Genomic DNA, 19,708 nt, shown 5'->3' with positions numbered 1-19,708 from the left:
ACACTTTAATAAGCTATTTTTAGTCTAATAATTAATAAACTTTTCTAAGAAATTTCTCAAAAACAAAGTTACTTTGTTAAGTTTGTAAGTGGAGCTTTTAATTGAAATTAAATAGTTTATAGTATTAGAATAAGTTATTTATTGACAAAAGTTTATCGAAAAAAAATTGAAGCTGCTCCAATATAAATTTCATGCTTAAATTTATAAATTAAATTAAAAAAAATTGTACCTATATATATGTGTAATAACCGTGTTAATATGATAAATTTACTTTAAATCACACGTATAAATTTAACTTAACCACATCAAACTTATAAGTTAATTAGTATAATTATCTTCATTTAATAAATGATTTTGATTTCGAGTCCTTAATATATAACATTGTATTAAAATATTTGAAAGAATATTTTTATTAGTAATTTCATTCGACTCGAATATGATTGTCTTCGATGGAAGATACTTGTAATTTAGAAGAAAAAAAAACTTAAATTTAACTTACCTTAATTGATACTATCTAATTAATTTTATATAATGGTGATAATAAGCATAGTTTAAGCGTAGGTTGTATATAACTATATACTATTCATAGGTAGGCTCCAATAAGATTGAGACTTCCTTAAGGTTATGTTTAGATTTTTTTTTTTTTTGAGAATTCTGAATTCAATTTGGAAATTTTAGTGATATGTTTGACCAGTTCTAAAAGTATATTTGTATACGAAAATTTTACCTGAAAAACTCAATTTTATTGGAGTAAGACTTGTTGATTTTGTAAACTTAAATAGAATTCAAATTTAAGTTTATAAACTTTAATCTAAATACGTACTGAGTTTTTAATTATAGCTTGTAGGAAAAGTGAGAGTGATTTGAGATATGGATGGACATGACTAATAGGAAGAGAAAGAGGAGTGTGTGATATTGGTAGCTTTAATGTCTATTACCACCACCGAGTCTGCCATTAATTAGTGACAAGAGTCTCATGCTTCTCTTAGCCCCAAGTTTTTGTTTAGGTTAATCCTCAAAATTTGTAGAACTCATTGCACAAGTAAAATCCATTAAGCAAAGGGGGTAATGCCTACCAAAGATGTTACAAATCAAATGTAATTGCAGCAGTTATAGCAGTATCTAGAAACCACCGAAACTATCATCTTATAATCACGATCATAACTGTGATTTTTTTTTTATGAGGATTATGACAAGGATCTAACTCACTAGTTTTTTAAATTTATATATTATACTTTTTTGGGATATTTTACTAACATATTCATTTATATATTTTGATTTCTTACTTTTATTTTTCTTTATAATTTTATTTAACTAAATATGTTTTTTATTTTATTTTTGTATAATATAATATAATTGGAATTAAATTTGAATTTTTTAAATATAAAATCAAATAATTCATTTATTGAATTTTTTGTATAATATAATATAATTGGAATTAATCTAATAACAAATTTATATTCATTTACCAAATGCAAAATCATCAATAAATGCAACAACTTGATCCTTTAATGAATTAACTTATCAACAAATTCACTTAATCAAAAATTCTTTTCAAGACTTTCATTTTCAACAAAAGAATTCACCATTAAGTAAACTCTTAGCACTTGGTAAAAGTTATATATATATATATAAAAGATCAAATTGCATTGGTATAATTTTGACAACTATTATATCATTTTATAACTTTCAACTAAATAATATTTTTTTAAAACTCACCTTTGAATTAAAATTTTATTTCACACAAATCACATGCAAATTAAATTTCAAATTAATCTAAAATTATTTTTTATCTTGTTTATATAGATTAAAATCGACGTAGTATAAATATTTTAAAATATATTAAATATGAATCATTTGATTACATTATTATTGTTGTTTAATTTTTAACAAAATTTAACATAAACGATCTTAGTAATATATAAATATAATTCATTGGTTGAATAAATAAAAATCATATAACTGGTGTGTTTGATTCGCTAAAAATAAGAGACTGAAAAATATAAAAATATTTGTTCAATGTTTGATTTAAAAAATGACAAAATGACCGAGGAATAATACACAATCATGAATAATAGACTAAATAAATACCCAAAAACTTGAAACTCACTAAATTTGTATAACTTTTTGTCTAGTGTCTAACAAGAATAAAAATACAATATCATCCTTATTTTTTGACTTCTCATCATCTCACACTTTTTTTCTTTTTTCATATGCATCTCATTCTCTAAACCTCTTTTTTCAAATGTCGTACTTTGACTCCTAGCAAGGGCCGCCTTGGTCACCGACGTGAGCACCTTAGCTACCATCAAAGGTACATCAAACATGATACAATACAAAATTACTTGTATTAGACATCAATCACCAAACAGCGCATAATACAAAAAATGATATTGTGACTCAACTATTTTTCCAATGTTATTTTGTCTGTCATGTTTTTTTGAGCAAATCAAGAGTTATAAGATAATGTCATAATTATTAAAATTACACTGCAAACCTACACTTATACTCACCAGCTTTATGAATAAAATTTAAACCAAAATCATTTAATAAATAAAGACTCTGGTCAATCTTGTAATTCATTTATACCGCTACACATGAATTTAGATTTAATTATCATTCAATCAAAAATAATAAAAATTATCATTCACAATTAATTGTCATTCCTAACTCGACAGACATAATATTTAAGATGGAAGGAAATTTAACATTATATAAATAGGAATTATGGTAATCTCTCTCCTTCTCTTTTTATATATTCACACAACAATAAATCAAATTATATTGGTATAACTTTGATCAAATATTACATTATTTAATAATTTTAAATTAAATGATATTTTTTTAAAACCTATTGTTGGATTAAAATTTTATTTCACATATATTATATGTATAAAATTTTATATTAATCCAAAAGTATCTTCTATCTCATTTATATAGATTAAAATCGACATAATATAAATTTTTCATAATATACTAAAATATAGATTATTTGATTATTTTTTTATTGTTCTTCAATGTTAAAATTTTTTTTATGATAATTTTGATATTATGTAAATATAATTCAACGATTCAAATAATAAAAATCATATTTTATATGAAATTATTAAATGATGTAATAGTTGTTTAAGTTATACCAGTTTAATTTCATAATATATATATATTCATCTGGATCGATAAATTTTATTTTACGTATTTCCGACCATTTATTTGATCATGTGCATAACGGGAGCTTTATAATACTAGACCTTTTTTTTCTCTTGTTATTATTTTATGAGATGATTAACAAGAAAAGAAAAGGACGGAAGATTTGAATCTACAGTCATATATAGCATACAACACTATACCTTTCCATGTCCTTTAACGTCGACTTTCAAAGTTGAATAGCTAGCTAGCACATGGCAGTGCAGTGCTCCATAGTCACGAAGAACTTTACAAGGGGCTGTGGTCCAAGATCTGAAACATTGGAGAAAAGCCAGAACAGTCTTAGTCTTATGACTTGATAAGTGAAACAAACTGGCACTACGACGGAACATCTAAAAAGGTGGATAGCTGAACCCTTCAGGACCATTATATTAGCTACCATTCCCTCCAATTAAGCGTAAGGACTTAACACCTCCAAACACCTTAATTAAGTCTTCCCTTATTTAGTAAAAGTAATTTTAAGTAGTTGAACGTAATTATAGTATTTATATTTAAATGTGCATATATGTGTGTGTTGGGGGGTGTTCACGGAGAGTCGAGTAATTTCAATAGGACTTTCTCTTCCTATTGAGCAACCCATTACCCATGAGAGTTACTCTTCCCATTGGAGAGCAACCTTGTGGATCCCATTTATATTTTGGATTGCTTAAAAAAGTAACCGATTATCCTCTAAAATTGTGGAGTATAATATATATAGGCATTAAACGATTGCACCACGTTGCAACACAAATTAAATGAATGCAAAAAAAAAAAAAATGAACTTGCTTCTCCTTTTTTCCATACAAAAACGTGCATCTCCTGTGTAAAAACTCTATTTCGATAATATATTATTTTGTGTTTTTTAGGTGTTTTTTTACATATTTAAATTTTAAAATAATTTTTTATTTAATTAAAATGCAGTATGTATTTATTTATTATTTAACAATTGACATTCAATTATATTAAATTTAAATTAAGATGAATAATAAAATACAAAAGAATTAAATTGTGAAAATGTGAATATAGTAAGTATCTTAATAACTTAACTCGATCATTAATATAAATATATGTTCTTATATTATCTTTGCATAAATTGATTTCAATTAATGTTAAACTTCAAATTAAATTCGTATAAAAAAAGTGCATGTTTCTTAAGTTCTCTTTTGCAACAAACAAAATAAAATTGCAAATTCGTACTTAAGTTTCTAACAAAACAAGTACATGTTTTTCTTAATTTGCACAAAGTCGTTGATAGAAGACAGAAGACAAAATTTAATCTCATATAAATATAAAATATTATTGAATGAAATAATACAAGTCATGTTCGATACGTTTATCCAAAAAAACAAAAAAAGTCACGTTACCGACGGCTCAAATTGTACTACACCGATTAAGGGACAAAGCATCTAATTCAATTAATTGAATAATAAAATATATAAATTATTATAAATTTTCTTGATCATGGATAAAAAAATAAAATTGTAGTTAAAGGTGTTTATGGATATCACTTATATGTAAATTTAAATTAATTCAAATCAACCTAAATAATTTAAGTTAAATCTTTTCTTTTTATGTTTATATCAAATTCTAACTCATTTCATTCAAATCCATTAAATTTTTGCTTAGATCACAAATTTTAATATTTGGATTTTGTTGATCCATTAACTTGTTAATTTATATTAACTTATTATTATTATTATTTGTTTTTATATATAATATAGATTTTTAATTTAAAAAATTAATTATTATTATTATCATACTTAAAAATTAAGAGTGAAATTATCTCTCATTTTCTTAGTTCTCAAGATTTCATTTCATTCAATCATTCATAAAACTAGGATTTCAATTCATAACTGGTTGCAGAACATTTTTTTTTTAAATTTATTTCAATCTATTTTAGATATAGTTAAACTTTCAACTACACAATTCATTTAATAATTTTAAAATATTAAAATTTTCAAACCATACTTTAATAATTTTAACGGTTGACTTTTTAGACTTTCTAGTGCTTGAAATTTTTATTATATTTTAACTTTTAAATCATGTTTAATATAGAATGTTAGTTTATATTATATTATTGATAATAATATGATTCTTTCACTAATATATTTTTTCTATTATTTGATTACATATAATAATAAAAAAAAATATTTAGTATTCATTTAATAATTTTTTTTATAAAAATATTAAAATTTTAAAAGAATAACCAACAATTTTAAATGCTTTAATTTGTTAACTAAATTCAATCCAAATTATTTATAAATAAATTAATTTAGATTGAATTTTTTTATAAAAATTCCATCCAAATCAATCTATTTAAATTTGATTAAATTGAATTATATTTCTATCCATCCAATCCATGCATATATAGTCCTAATTGCATTAATAATGACCAAGGAATAGTGGAAAAATGGGTGCGTGGATTTTTGTGCACTCGCAGCAAAAGCTCATTCATTGCAGGTTGCAAGGGCGTCGTAGTAAACACCCGCAATCCAACACCTGCAGCAGCCATTATTGCTGATTCTTTCATGTGATTTGGTCCCAGCATGACATTTTAATGGATAAACTTTTTTTCTTCTGAGTATTAATTAATAAAGAAATTTGAATTGAGCTTTTTTTATTTCTAAACTAAAATGAAGTTATACATTTAATTTTCATCAAAACTCTTTTATTTAACTTCTCTAAAAATAAAAAATACATAAATTAATTTTAAATCATGGAAGAAACTTTTTACTGTAGCTTTTTTCTCCCTGAAGGTTATCCAAATAAGTAAAAAAATTGCAAGATCTATACGTGCGTATTTGTGTGGCACATATAGGATAAGAATTCTTCTCGTGGAAAGAAACGAGGACTATAAATTTGTGTCATACGGTTATATATAGATAATTAAGATTAAAAGTTAGTTGCGGTACAGAAAAAAAGAATTAAAAATCAGTTATCACATGATGACTTAAAAAAATAGTTTTTTTTTAATCTTAATCATTTGATTGAATGTAATGATACATATTTATAATTCTTACTTCTGACGTCTAAAGGAATTCTTATTACATGTAGAGAGATAATTAAATCTATAGATATAAAGAGATAATATTTTTTTAATTTTAAACATGTAAGAAATATAAATATAAAATAAAGTCATAATCATATAGTATATAAATAATTAAGATTAAAAGGTTAGATTTTAATTTAGAGGCATTGTATTATGCCTCACAATTTATTATTATGTATAATAAATTTGTTAATTATTATCCTAATTATTTTAGAAGTTAGAACTGTCTTAATTTTTTATTGATTGATGATTCAAATATTTAAACTGTGAATACATATAAAATAAAGTAAAAATTTCAGAAAAAAAGTTTAAACTGAAAAGTTAACAATTGCATGATTACTTACAAGACTCATATATATTTATTTACCTCGAAGAATAATGATGGGAGAGTATAAATGGATCTTTATGCTCAAGAACTTCGTCCACTCTCCCACCAACTATGTCTAATCGTGAGCCCCATAAAGGATTGCACCCCTTCCTCTTTTATGTATTGGGTGCCCTCCAACAATATCTTTATTAAAATTACATGATTACTTAAAAAATTCATAAGTATTTAAATATATCATACTAAACCTATTATTCTTATTTTCATAAGTAGTAAAATTTCTCTCATTGTTATTTCAAACACACATATACAAATATAAAAAGTTACACTATCAATTAATTAAAATATGCAATAGACATGAAATAGCAATTATTGGAGAAGAAAATAATTTTGAATTATATGATATTTTATTATTAGATGGTATTTATACCATTACTGTATTATATAAACATATATTCCTTTAATTTTTTTAAAAAAATACGTTTAATATAAGAAAAAGAGTTTACGTATAAAAATTTGTAAAAAGTGATTTTTACGTATATTTAGTTTTATGAAAATAAAAACACTTGATGATTATGTTATTTTTTCACTATATATTTTTTTGGTTAACAAGGGGGGCCTAAGACCAAGAAAACAAAAATTACAAGGAAATCAAACGGGAGTAGGAACTCCCAAAACATCAGAAAATCAACAAATGATTCAACCGATTCTTATTTATCTTTAGCAATGAATATATATAAGATGAGAGTAAAGGTAAATTAAAAATAATTAATACTTTCCTTATATTTAGAAAAATGAAAGAGGTAAGTATATATATTCTCCATGAAAATTAAAAAAACTATTATTCATTTATGATGCACATCTTAAAATCTAAGAATCTATAGTATAATTGAATAAGTATGTAATTTAATCAATTATTATTTGTTAAATCGTTAGGATGATATTTTCTTTAGATAGTACTGTTTATCACAGTATCGGTGATTGTGATTTGTGAATGTCACCAGATGATGTGTCAACGTTACTGTTACCATAAGGACTGCAACTGCAACTTATGCCATTACAAGGTGGTAGGGACACTTCCACTGCTGCATTAGGAAAGAAAACTAAAAAATGACATCATCTACTATTTTTCATCATTTTCTGAATAAATTAATGAGATATATTATTTTATTTATTTTTTATTTAAATTTCTTATAAATACTCAACTCTTTTTACTTTCAATCAGTTTTTTATTTTTTCATTGAATCCTTAATATAATATATAATTTTTTATTTTTATCTTTGATATTTTATCTAAAAAATTAAAAATAAAATTATTATTTTATTAGAGACTGAAAAATAAAAATTAGATATTTATTAAAAAAAATATTCAACCCTTTTATTTTATAAAAAGGTCAGATAACAAAATTAGAAAGGTTACAGGATGGAAGCAAATAGAAATGAAAGGGTGGATGGGGCCCACAGGATAGGGCAAGGGCAAGTGAGGCAAAGTATGAAAGTGGGCATCGGATTCCAAAATTTGTGGGCATAAGAGGAAAGGAAGGGAATGGGAAAACGACTTGTCGTCGTTGTATGGGTGGGGGACCTTGAGAGTCACCAAGACACCAAAGTCACAGTCACAGTTCCAAGGAGCAAGTATTTAACCTTCGGAACCTTGTCGCTTAGCGTTGCCATTGCCACTCGGCGCAATAATGCTGATTTGACGAGTGGAAGTTGATGCTCAGAATTATACTCTCTTTCGTTTTCTATGTGAATTTGTCTTCGTGCCAAACCATGTTTGCCATTTTTGGCGTCTTTGCGATCTTCCAGACTTCCGCACACACTCTCCGTTAAAACTGCACTTTAATCCGTTTCTGCTTTTGAGCTAGGTACTTTTTCCAATTATTTCTCCCTTTCTGTCCAGATATTTTTCAATAAATACTGTTATTATTCTCACTGTTTTTTTTTTTTAATTCCCATGACACTTTCCTTAACAATTATATGGATAGAAGACAAATGTGCAGTCGTGTGAAGAAAAGAAAATGTAATGAAGGTGAAAATAATAGTATTCTTTTTAAATTCATATATTAATTTTTATATTATAAATTTCAATTTGTTTTTTCTCAGCGTGTGAAAAACTGTGATTTTACTATATTTACAAGTTACTAGTTAGTAATGGCATTTTGGAAAATTGGAATGAGATAAAACAGTATATTGTTCAAAGATAATTTGATCATAAATTTGTTAAACTTATTTGTGAAATAGATTTTTTGCACCCTCAAACTGATAAAGCAGGAGAAGTGTAATCCAAAGATTCTACGAGGTAGAACCCTAGAGGCTGAGACCCTTATAGGGTGATTATCATTAATAATATAATAATACATAGCCGGCAAACAACTAAACGAAAACAATGTTGAGATACTTCCACGCATTCTGTGAAATATTCTATACAAAAAAAATTGTTGCTTCAAAATGGGATGAGTTGTTTTTTTTTGTTTATCGGCGTGCACATGCAAGCCTTTTGCATGAAAAAACTTCTTTATTGCTTCAAAATGTGGATATCTTTGTTTTCTTTAACTTCAGAAGTATTTACCTTAAAATAAAATAAAAATTCAGAAGTACTATTTGCTATGTAGAAAATTTTCCTTTTTAAAATCAAAAGAAGTCTATAAGCCCGACAGGCTTTCCTTCTACAGTTTGCATAAATGGGCCAGTCTTTAAGGAGTTGGGTTTTGGGCTAATGCCTCCTGCAATGAGAAGTGCAGGATGTAATAGGAGGAGTGCTGGAAACAAATGTCTGGGTTAAGACAGGGTTGGGAACGGTTTGGGCCTAAACTGAGGTGGAGACGAAAAAAAGGGTCTGGCCCAGAGTTTTTTTAAGGAAGAAAATTATGAAAAAAAAATTCAAGGGACGAAAACGAAACGCGAACGGATAACAGTAGAGTAAGAGTAGCAGGAGCAGAAAGAAAGAAAGAACGAAAATGGCGAGCGGCGCCTCACCGCAACTGCAAATGAGGTTGAAGTCCTCTTTCATCGGAGATCGTCTCTTACGCTGTTCAACTTCAAGGCACCAACCTCTTCCTCAACTATTCCGTTACAACCCTGGTTCTTCCTTTTCCCCAACCTTCTTCTTCTTCCAATTTTTTTTTTTCATTCTCCAGCTCACGCTTTTCGTTTTTTGTATTTTTGTGACAGGAACCAAGCATGTTTCGATGCAGTTATCTAGAACACTTTCTGGCTTGACCAATCTCTTTTTTAATAGAAGGTATCTGCGCGTGCACGTCTTCTACAAAAAAAAATGATGTTTACGCTGTAATATGCAATTTATATTGTCTAAGGATTTTATTCCCTGATATCGTGGTGGTTATTTCAAAGCTTTACGGCACTGCTATTTTGTTTTCCAATTGCTGTTGTTGTTTACTGTAGAATTTTTTTTAAAAAAAAATACCATTCAGAAGCTTATGCTAGTCAATTGAGATTGAACTCTTGAATAAGAGGGTTTTGACTTTTGGTGCATCTCACAATGCGTGCATTTTGGTTAAAAAGCTTTGCGTGATGACTGGCTTTGCAGAAATTTGGATGAATTGCCTAACAGCAAGCGTAAACGTCTGAGACCTGGGAAAGTTTCTCCGCGGCGACAGGTGCCGAAGAATATACCGAGGCCTCCGTATGTGAATTCTATGATTCCTCCAGGGATTGCCAGTGGAGCTGAAGTGCATGACAAGAAAGGGATAGAATGCATGAGAGCTTCTGGAAGGCTTGCAGCGCAGGTTCTTCAATATGCTGGCACCTTAGTTAAGGTGAGTTCCTTTCATCTGATTGTATGTATCCTACATAAAATCTTGGCTGCTTACTATGAATTTATGATGTAAAAATACAATTTATCATTACATTGAGGATGATATTGTCCTTCCCACCCCCTAGATTTGCCTTTTGCTCATATTATGATGGTTGTAAGTCCAAATTACCTAAGCAAGGAAACATTGCAGGTTGTTATTGTTTTCTAGTACAGGATATCACAACCATAAATTTTTGAAAGATTAGTATCATATAAATTTATGAAGTGTTAATAATTTTGTATAATTATACTGATTTTATGTTTTTATTTTAAAAGAAAAAGTTGTTTTTTTATGTTAGTTTTAACTTCTGTTGACAGCCAGGCATAACAACAGATGAAATTGACCAAGCAGTTCACCAAATGATAATTGATAATGGTGCATACCCATCTCCTCTCGGCTATGGTAGTTTTCCTAAGAGTGTCTGCACATCTGTAAATGAATGCATTTGCCATGGAATACCAGATTCCCGTGCCCTTGAGGTTCTTCTATACAAGTTCTTTTGAAGTTAAACATCCTGTGTGAAAAAAAATTTGTTGACACATTCTTTATTTGCAGGATGGTGATATAATCAACATTGATGTTACTGTTTATCTAAATGTAAGTTTTTTTTTCCCGAGGCGGGGGATGATGGTGGCTGATTTTGATTTTGTGTGGTGGTGGGAATTGAATAGCCATGAAATTTCATTTGCTATATACCTGGCATATCCCCGTTACAATTTTTTTTATTAAGCCATCATGATAATATTATCAATATCCCTGTTTACGATGTTAAAGTCCTCTTGTATATTGTTTGAGGGGATAGAGGCTAGGAATTATTTATCATACATACACACACATAATTCAGTTTTTTTTTCTTCTTTAACTTGGTACTGCATCAATTTTTGTCTGAATTTTAATTTGTGTAGAGCATCTCATTATTTGATCAGTTGAGTATGCTGCATTAAAGATCAGTTGTTTCCCCATTTGTATTTGGTTTCCAATTACATCTATTAGTATTTCTAAATTTTAAGCTTTAATTTGGTTAATGAAATTTAAATTTATGATTGCAGGGCTATCATGGGGACACATCAGCAACTTTCTATTGTGGAGATGTTGATGATGAAGCTAAAAAACTAGTTCAGGTACCAATTTGTCTTCATGCCACCAATGGCTGTGATTTGTTGCTTTTGTGTCTTCGTACTGCTGCACTCTCTTTATAATTCTGTATTTCATTACTTTAGTCTGTTTCTTGATATAGTGTACTTCAATTGTTTCTGTCATCCTATAATTTTTGAGTAAAATCTATGTATTCTTTCCCACCATGAGTGAAAAAGCTACACTAACGGTACTATATTTGCTATTTACTATTAATGGCATGTGACTTGTGACAAGCATCAAAGGCTGAAGCTTGCTTGCTTAAGCTCTGGTGTTGTTGGTTAGGTAGGCAATTGGATCGGTTTCGGATTTTGAACTGCTTGGCCTGGAATGTTTATTGTTTATGGTTTTCTGCTTTGGTATTCATTCTAAAAAGAAAGGTCTGACAATGAAGTGGTCTGATTTCCTTAGGCATAGATAACTTGTGAAATAATGTTTTCTTAGAACTTTATAATATTAGCAAAGAAATAAAGCTACTTTACTGGATTTGATGGCATTGTATATATTACTATAGCAGAGCAGTAACTACAGCTACCAAGATGTAAAGCTATACAGTAGAATACCCCACGGTATTAAATTTTGCATATTATGCTAGATGCATATTATCCAGTAGAATATATTCCATCAACTCACCTAGTAGGATAAGGATTTAGTTGTTGTTGTTGTATTCAGGATGCATAAGGAAGAATATCCCTGTTATTTATTTATGGCTTTGTACTGTCCAGTCACATGAAGATGCGCCACTTATTTATTCTTACAAGTGATATATCCCCAGAAAATTCATTATCTAACCTTTTGTCATGAATATTATTTATACTTTTACTACTTATTTTTTTTATGCTTCTAGTTGAAGTACTGTTCTAGAACTCTCTTATGTGGCTTTGGTTTTGTGAAATGTTTTTTTTTGTTGTTGAGAATTGAGACATTGTCCTCGTCATTTATTTTGTGCTTAATAGGAGTGGGTTTATATATTAATACAGGTAACTAAAGAATGCCTAGATAAAGCAATATCAATATGTGCACCAGGAGTGGAGTTCAAGAAAATTGGCAAAACAATTCAGTAAGATGTCCCCCCTCCTCATTTGTTCTCTCTCCTGTCTCCTCATTTTCCCTATACTGCAGAAAGCCAGAAACCCTTGGGCAATAATATGAGGTGTAGTAAAAAAATTACATTGCTTTAGACTCAATTTTTACATTTTAACCTGTCAGTAGTCCCCAAAGAACCACTTTTTCCCACTCTTGAAGGTTTTTAGTTCCTATGATGAATTTAGGTAAATTAGTTTTAGATTTTTTTTATTAATTTTATTTTTTTAGAGATAATTTTTTTTGATGAAAAATAAGAATAGTAAGGAAGTCCAGTTAGAGTGGGTATCATAAAAATGATTGAAAAGGGTAAAAAAGGAAATATATTAAAATAATAAGGATGAAATTCAAAGAAAAAAGGTGTCGAGCAAACTAAGCAACTACCTCATTCATATTAATATGATCTAGTAGTTGATGACTGTAATTCAAATAAATTTTTATTGTTGATTATATAATGATTCATAATTAATGTCTTCTCTTTTCTTTGTAGTGATCATGCAGATAAATATCGTTATGGTGTTGTCCGACAGTTTGTTGGCCATGGAGTTGGAAGTGTTTTTCATGCTGATCCTGTTATTCTTCACTATAGTAATTATCTTTAACTGTATTCTTCTGTCATTATTAGATCTACATCAATTCTATACTAGCAACAAACCTGTGTTTAGATTAGTGAATATTATTATGGCTTAAGGAATATTGAAGTCAGTGTGTCTGCTAATTTTAAAATCGATCATCATTAATTCTTTAGAAGTTTAAATTTAGGATTTATCAAATAATATTCTTTGTTGATTAATGAATTGAGTAAGTCTGAAGTTATTCTTTTTCTACAAAAAAGATTAGTCTAAACAATTTAACTAATAAAACATTTTATGTTCATGTTGCTCCCATCTGTAAAACAATATCCGAAACGGAAAACATAAGGTTCCTGTTAACTTTCACTTAAGTTCCATTACTGTCTGCAAATATTACTTAATTTATCTGTTCAGTTTTGAGCTACTTGTTTGGTCATTGGATTATTAGTGTTTTGAAGGTTTTTTATTGCCACCCTTGTTTTTATATTTAAAATGTTTAATATTTCTGTCAGCATATCCAATCTGGTGTTTGTAACAATCACTATCATTATCTGCAGGAAACAATGAAAGTGGACGAATGGTGCTAAATCAAACCTTTACAATTGGTAATTTTAGTTTGTACAATATAGAATGCTATGAACTCATGATTTGTTGTTTGAGGAATTAGAAACTGTATACCTTTGCCCCTTGATTATGTTGCATGGAATGGGTTGTAGTATCCCTTTTGAATTATGATATGGATTACAACATCTTTAAAAAATTATGGGTATGACATGGAGTTTCAAAAACTTCAAAATAGTAAGCTTTTGGTTTTGATTCCCTAGGTCTTCGTAGAGGTAATGGAAAATGGAAATGACTGAATAATTTACTTTACTCCCTGGATCATTTTCACTTTCTGTTGCAAGCACATACGAAGTTATCTTTTTCCCAAATTTTTCCATTCATTCCTCTTCCACTACGTCAGCTGAACCAAGCTTCAAGCGTACCCTTTGTAAAATGTGTACCCTGCTTAAACCTTTTGAAACTTTGTCAGCGGCGAATATTATTTAAGTGAGGAGGTGACATGCATGTTGTTTATCTTCCCCTTCTTTTTAACATGTTTGTTTGTTTCAAGATAAAGCACGTCACAGGAACCGACACCGTTAAGCTATGTTTCATCACAAGATTTATAAGAGAAGATTGTCATAGAGAACATTTTTCAAATAATGCTCACAGTTGACTTTCAGGTCAATTTCGTAGTAGGTGCTATATATAATTGAACTGTAAAATTTCATTTCCATTCTACCTGCAAATATGATAGTGTTCAGTACAGTGGGAACAAATGGTTTAATAGAGGGTAATACATTGTACGCATACGACATGGTTATGACTCTGATACAATAACTGCCTTTTAAATTCAGTGTAAATCTCTTTGGTAGGTTTTGTTATATCACTAACAGTAACTACGCGGTAAATTTTACAGAACCTATGCTGACTATTGGCAGCATCAATCCTGTGATGTGGAATGACGACTGGACAGTTGTAACGGAAGATGGAAGCCTTTCAGCACAGTTTGAACACACCATTCTGATAACACCTGACGGGGCTGAGATTATGACTCAATGCTGAAAGATGCAACACTTGTTATTTATGGATAAAACCACATCGAGAAACTTCATTATTTAAATGCAACTGATTTAATTACTTCCAGTTCGTATCTGGAACATAGTTTATGCTCTCTTCCGTGCTCCAATTGATAATTTTTTTTTCATTCTTATGGGGGAGAAAATAAGTACGGTGTGGCTTGAGCATGTTGGAGAGACGGAAAAAAATAATTTTCTGCTTGAGGTGCAGTTCATGAATTTCACGCGGGGCCATTAGCACTGCACTAATTGTAGGAACTATTTATGCTAAAAATATAAAATGTACACGATAAATATTATATATTTTTTTACAAGATTAATATTATATTATTATTTACTATCAATACTAACTAAATCATAATATTGTTTTCATTGGAGAATTTACTCATTATTGATTTAAGCATACTAAGTTAACGTAAATCAAAACTAAATACTGGTCCATCTAGTAAAATAATTATGATTTAAGTATTATATTAAATTTATTATTCTACTCAATAATTTATAATGATATATTCCATTGGAAATTTCCATCAGAGACAACCAAAGAATCCGTAAAGGCAAATTACACATGTCGTACAACTAGGTTAACATTAAATAATAAATTTTGCTTTTACTTTAGAGTTTAACTGTCATGTATGTAAAAAAGTTACACTATTAACTAATATTATAAAAATAACAAACTAATTACCATATATGACAAATTAGAATTAGGTAACAATATATATAATCTTTATACTATCAATACATTTTAATTAAATTCTTTATTTTTAAGTTTGAAAATCGGCAACCATGGATTGTCATGCATTCTGGCGATCATTTACTTCCCATCTTGTCATTGTGAATTGGACTTTCTCCCTTTTCTTGCCTCCCAGAGTGATTTTGCAAACCTGCAAGCATCAATTAATTCTTATTAAAGATGTTGAAGCTTTTATTTTGTCTTGGTTATTGCTACAAAATAAAAAAATAATCAAATAGACAATAAATAAAATGAGCCTTTTGAGTGCTTCCTCATTGGTGCCTTTATCTGTAACTGGTTCATACAGACCCGTATCTAGATTCACCGAGTAACTGCTGGCCCACTTTTACCAGATTATCCAAATTCTCTTTAGTAGCCACATCCGCAGATGCTAAATCCCCCTTTAATGTATTGTTCTGATGGAAGCAAAGCAACCACTTTAAGATACTGACATGAATTTTAAAGAAAATCAAAATTATCAGAGAACTTCACCTATAGTTAGTAATACAAGGTACTTACTTGAATGCGGAGGTAGTTGTGGTAGTCAACCATATCAAAGCTTGCTTCGCCTAAACAATCTAAAATGGGAGTTGAATAACCAAGTTAGAATTCCCCATTTGGACACCATCTTAGCGTTGTATTTGTGCTCGCTCTTGTTTGATCCAGTCCCTATTGACAGAACAAGAAAACCATTATACTCCAAAGGGTTATTACTTATTTGTCACTTCTCTAATTGCACATAAAATCTGCACATATATATAAGAAGAAGCTAATTAAATCTTCACATTAGAAAAAATGCTTGACAGTTATTATATATTTTGTGTCGAGAATCTCACCGGATTATTAGCAGCCACACTGCCATCAATAAGGTTGAATTCTTTTATCACTTTTCCTTGTTCATCTTGTTTTGTAAAATAATGAGCCGGCAAAAATATTGGAGCGGCCGAAGTGGCTATGCAAATATCTGACGGCAGTACATCTAACGTTGGCTCCGTTGCCATCTGCACAAGATGCATGTTTCAAATCTACAAAATTCACAACAATTTCAAGAAAAAAGTTAACAATATACAAGTAATTAAAAGATCTAACTAATTACCTGATACGAGGAAAAGATGGTAGGTTGAAGTATCTTGACGTCAAAAGTTGGAATAACAACGTTTGTCCCCCTGTACTTGTCCCAGCAATTACATCAAAATAATCTGCAAGCCTTGCATCCTCACCGGGAGTTTTGAGGCACCTTGCAAGACAATGCATACTACATACATATATATTGCACGCAAACCATGAGATAGTTCGTGGCAATTAAGGAACTTCGCAATTATGTTTTATTTTATTTTTTAATTTCTTTTCTACAACTCTGTTTTTTCAGTTTAAATTTAGTCATTGGACCAGAGGTTGTTCTTGTAATACAAGTTATATGTGTGAAACAAGAATAAGAGAAGACTGACATGCCTAATGATAATAGAATAGTTCTTAGAGATGTTATGGTATTCACGTTAATTAATAGGAAGACGCTTATCATCATCCATTCATTTTTTTTCTTCTATTCCACTCTTATTTTATTTTCTTTCTTTCTATTATATTACTTATCACATTTATATTATTTTTCCTACTTTTCTCTTTTCTCTTTACTTTCCATTTTCTTATTATTATTTTTTCTACCTTTTCTCTTTTGTCTTTACTTTCCAATTCATCGTCCCATTCAATTTTGAAGTGTAAAAATATCATTGCTCCACATAAATATAAGACTTTTGACACACTTATTTTTTGGGAGTAATGAAATAAGTATAGACACACCAAGTTAGAAGGAGAGTATCTTGCAATAACAGTACTAAAGCTCTTAAATTTTCGAAAGTATCAAAGAATTTCTCTAAACATTATTATAACATCCTCTTACTTTGTATGATAAAGTTTTGAATATTTTCAAGGTATTAGATGTATTTATTACTTTTTTTAATTTAAAATCCTTCTGTAAAGTGCTAAGAAAAGTTATAGTAAAGTTTGTACTGGCATATAGCATTAAATTACTCATGACAATAATGAAAGAACAAGACTCTACAAATTACAATCAACGTCAGATTAATGATGAATGAAATCATTGATGTGGGATTTAAAAGTTTATCCATGCAGAAAAAACCGATAAGCATCCCAAGTTTCCAGATAGACCGGGTCTCTGCGTATATTATGTATATATTACACGCTATCCACTACGGTTCTTCACAGCTAGCTGTTTCTTAATTGGTGGTTAGCCCCTTCTTCTCAAGAAATCAGATATGGAAGAATTGTTGTACATTTTATTATTATCACAAATCACATTTTTAGAGAAATTTAATTATAGAACACGATCCTAACATAATGCATGCTTAGAATTCAGATTGACATAAAGAAATAAGTACTTTATCAATTAACAATCAACGAATTATTTGGTATGATTATTTTCTTTAATGCTTCCTCTCAAGTTATTAATGACATCCAACTTAATTACTGAGTAGCATTTCAAACTTTATTGAACTCAACGGTTTAGTGAATAAGTTGATTGACTAACGAGTGATGATACATAAATATTAATATTTTTTAGATATTTAACATACATTTTTTTTTCTTTTTATCTTCTTTATGTCAAATCATAATATTTATAGTTTTTTCACTTTTATCTATCTGGTTAAGTATCAATTGACATATTAAATGTCAGTGCATAAATGATAATTAGATTCTATGTATCTCACTCAAATGAATTTTGCTTTTTTCAATAAAAAAAAATTCCTTATTAAATCCTGACAACATACTTAAAGAACTTAATTATCTACTATCTAACTATGCTGAAGTGCAGCAATCACAGTCGTTCTTTGATACCATTCCCACTTGTATTTGTGTTTTACTTATGAATGAAATATCATAACCTTATGTTCCTTTAAAAAAAAAAAACTATGCAGAACTTATTGGTAATTTTGCTTTTATTTTTAAGTTTGTAGACAACAATTATTTATTTTCTGCACATTTAAGATGGCAGAAAATTTTACACTTGCATTATAACCGTAAAGGAATTATTAAGCAAATCTATGAAGACCTTCAACCATGGGTTGTCATGCATTCATTATGGCCATCATTACTTTGTGACTTAGACCTTTTCCCCTTTCTTACATCCGAGAGTGATTCTGCGAACCAGCGAGCATCAATCAATTTTCAACTAAGGAGTATATGAGTCTTTTTTTTTTTTTTGTCTTGGTCACTGCTACAAAATAAATTAAATAAACAAAAATAAAATGAACCTTTTGAGTGTTTCCTTATTGGTGCCTTTGTTGGGAACTGGTTCATAAAGATTATGCAAATTCTCTTCAGTAGCTACATCCACAGACGTTAAATCCCCCTCTAATGTATTGTCCTGATTGAAGGAACCATTCCAAGTTTTTTAGCAATTTAATTACGAGGATTGTTAAATAGACGACAATAGAACCACACCAAAAACGTAGTAACTGTTTCAAATCCGTTTATCATGTACAAGAAAAGTTTTTTTTTTTTTTAATGAATTGTACAAGAAAAGTAATGTTGCACGGCAAGAGAAATTAACCATAACTTCGGTAGCAAGTAATAAGTAATATAACTAAGATCCGTTTGAAGTTAAATTTGAAAATAAAGCTCGCTTAAATAAAATGAGGATGAAATGTTTTTTAAATCAGTTTTAAAATTATTTTAACTTACTTTTAGGAAGAAAAAAAAGTTCCATAACTCTGATTTCAAGTTTGTGAAAATTTGAACTTACTGCTGTGCCAATCACATTTATATATGTTGGATACTGGTATTCCCTTCATTCTCTCATGACCGTGTATAATGTTAGGCAAATTAGGTATTAGTCTAAGGCCCTAAAAAAAAAAAATATTTTTTAGGTCTCTAAATTTTTTTTATTACTAACTACTAATAAATTTTAACTGATCAAAATAAAATAATTTAGAATCTCTCTCTTTCCTAAAAATTAGTTAATCAATATCATTTTTTTAAAAATTAACCAATATCACAATTAATGTCATTTAAAGTATTTTATTTATCCCAAAAAAATAAATTCCTATTAACTTTCCTTTAACCCATCCCAATTCCCTAACTAACCTATCACAATCTCTCAAACTCCATTTTTCATGTTTTTTTATCTCCTCATCTTCTGTTCATAAAAAAAATCTATTCTTCTCATTCCC

At 28.9% G+C, this 19,708-nt stretch overlaps 1 protein-coding gene and 1 long non-coding RNA gene across 4 annotated transcripts; one reads left to right on the top strand and one right to left on the bottom strand.

Annotated features, from left to right (window-relative positions):
• Positions 1-8,159: 8,159 nt before the first annotated feature.
• Positions 8,160-14,852, top strand: LOC100789968 (methionine aminopeptidase 1D, chloroplastic/mitochondrial). Of its 3 annotated transcripts, none has more exons than XM_003517244.5 (11): positions 8,160-8,424; positions 9,301-9,640; positions 9,731-9,800; positions 10,107-10,335; positions 10,692-10,853; positions 10,930-10,971; positions 11,424-11,495; positions 12,489-12,568; positions 13,082-13,179; positions 13,721-13,768; positions 14,626-14,852. In XM_003517244.5, the coding sequence occupies exons 2-11, from the start codon at positions 9,517-9,519 to the stop codon at positions 14,769-14,771; spliced, it is 1,071 nt and encodes a 356-aa protein (XP_003517292.1). In that variant the 5' UTR covers positions 8,160-8,424; positions 9,301-9,516; the 3' UTR covers positions 14,772-14,852. The 3 variants fall into 3 exon arrangements, with proteins under 3 accessions (XP_003517292.1, XP_040872441.1, XP_040872445.1); XM_041016507.1 differs by having other exon boundaries at positions 8,269-8,424; positions 9,232-9,640; XM_041016511.1 differs by lacking the exons at positions 8,160-8,424; positions 14,626-14,852 and adding an exon at positions 14,278-14,384 and having other exon boundaries at positions 9,303-9,640.
• A 649-nt stretch (positions 14,853-15,501) lies between these two features.
• LOC106794513 (uncharacterized) lies at positions 15,502-17,324 on the bottom strand. The gene is made up of 4 exons (XR_003262868.2): positions 16,618-17,324; positions 16,358-16,522; positions 16,041-16,190; positions 15,502-15,937 (listed from the first exon to the last, which is right to left on the bottom strand). It is a non-coding gene; the product is annotated as an uncharacterized lncRNA (long non-coding RNA).
• Between the last annotated feature and the right edge of the window lie 2,384 nt (positions 17,325-19,708).

Source organism: Glycine max, chromosome 1 (assembly GCF_000004515.6).
Source record: "Glycine max cultivar Williams 82 chromosome 1, Glycine_max_v4.0, whole genome shotgun sequence".
Taxonomy (NCBI): Eukaryota; Viridiplantae; Streptophyta; class Magnoliopsida; order Fabales; family Fabaceae; genus Glycine; species Glycine max.
Note: the sequence above shows the minus strand (reverse complement) of the source record. Positions and strands in the feature narration are given on the sequence as shown.

Bases quoted from the DNA above. Each gene is read 5' to 3' on its own strand.
- LOC100789968 (XM_003517244.5), top strand. From the start codon at position 9,517: ATGGCGAGCGGCGCCTCACCGCAACTGCAAATGAGGTTGAAGTCCTCT. The intron at 9,641-9,730 runs GTTCTTCCTTTT...TTTTTGTGACAG, and splicing joins ACTATTCCGTTACAACCCTG to GAACCAAGCATGTTTCGATG. The intron at 10,972-11,423 runs GTAAGTTTTTTT...TTATGATTGCAG, and splicing joins ATGTTACTGTTTATCTAAAT to GGCTATCATGGGGACACATC.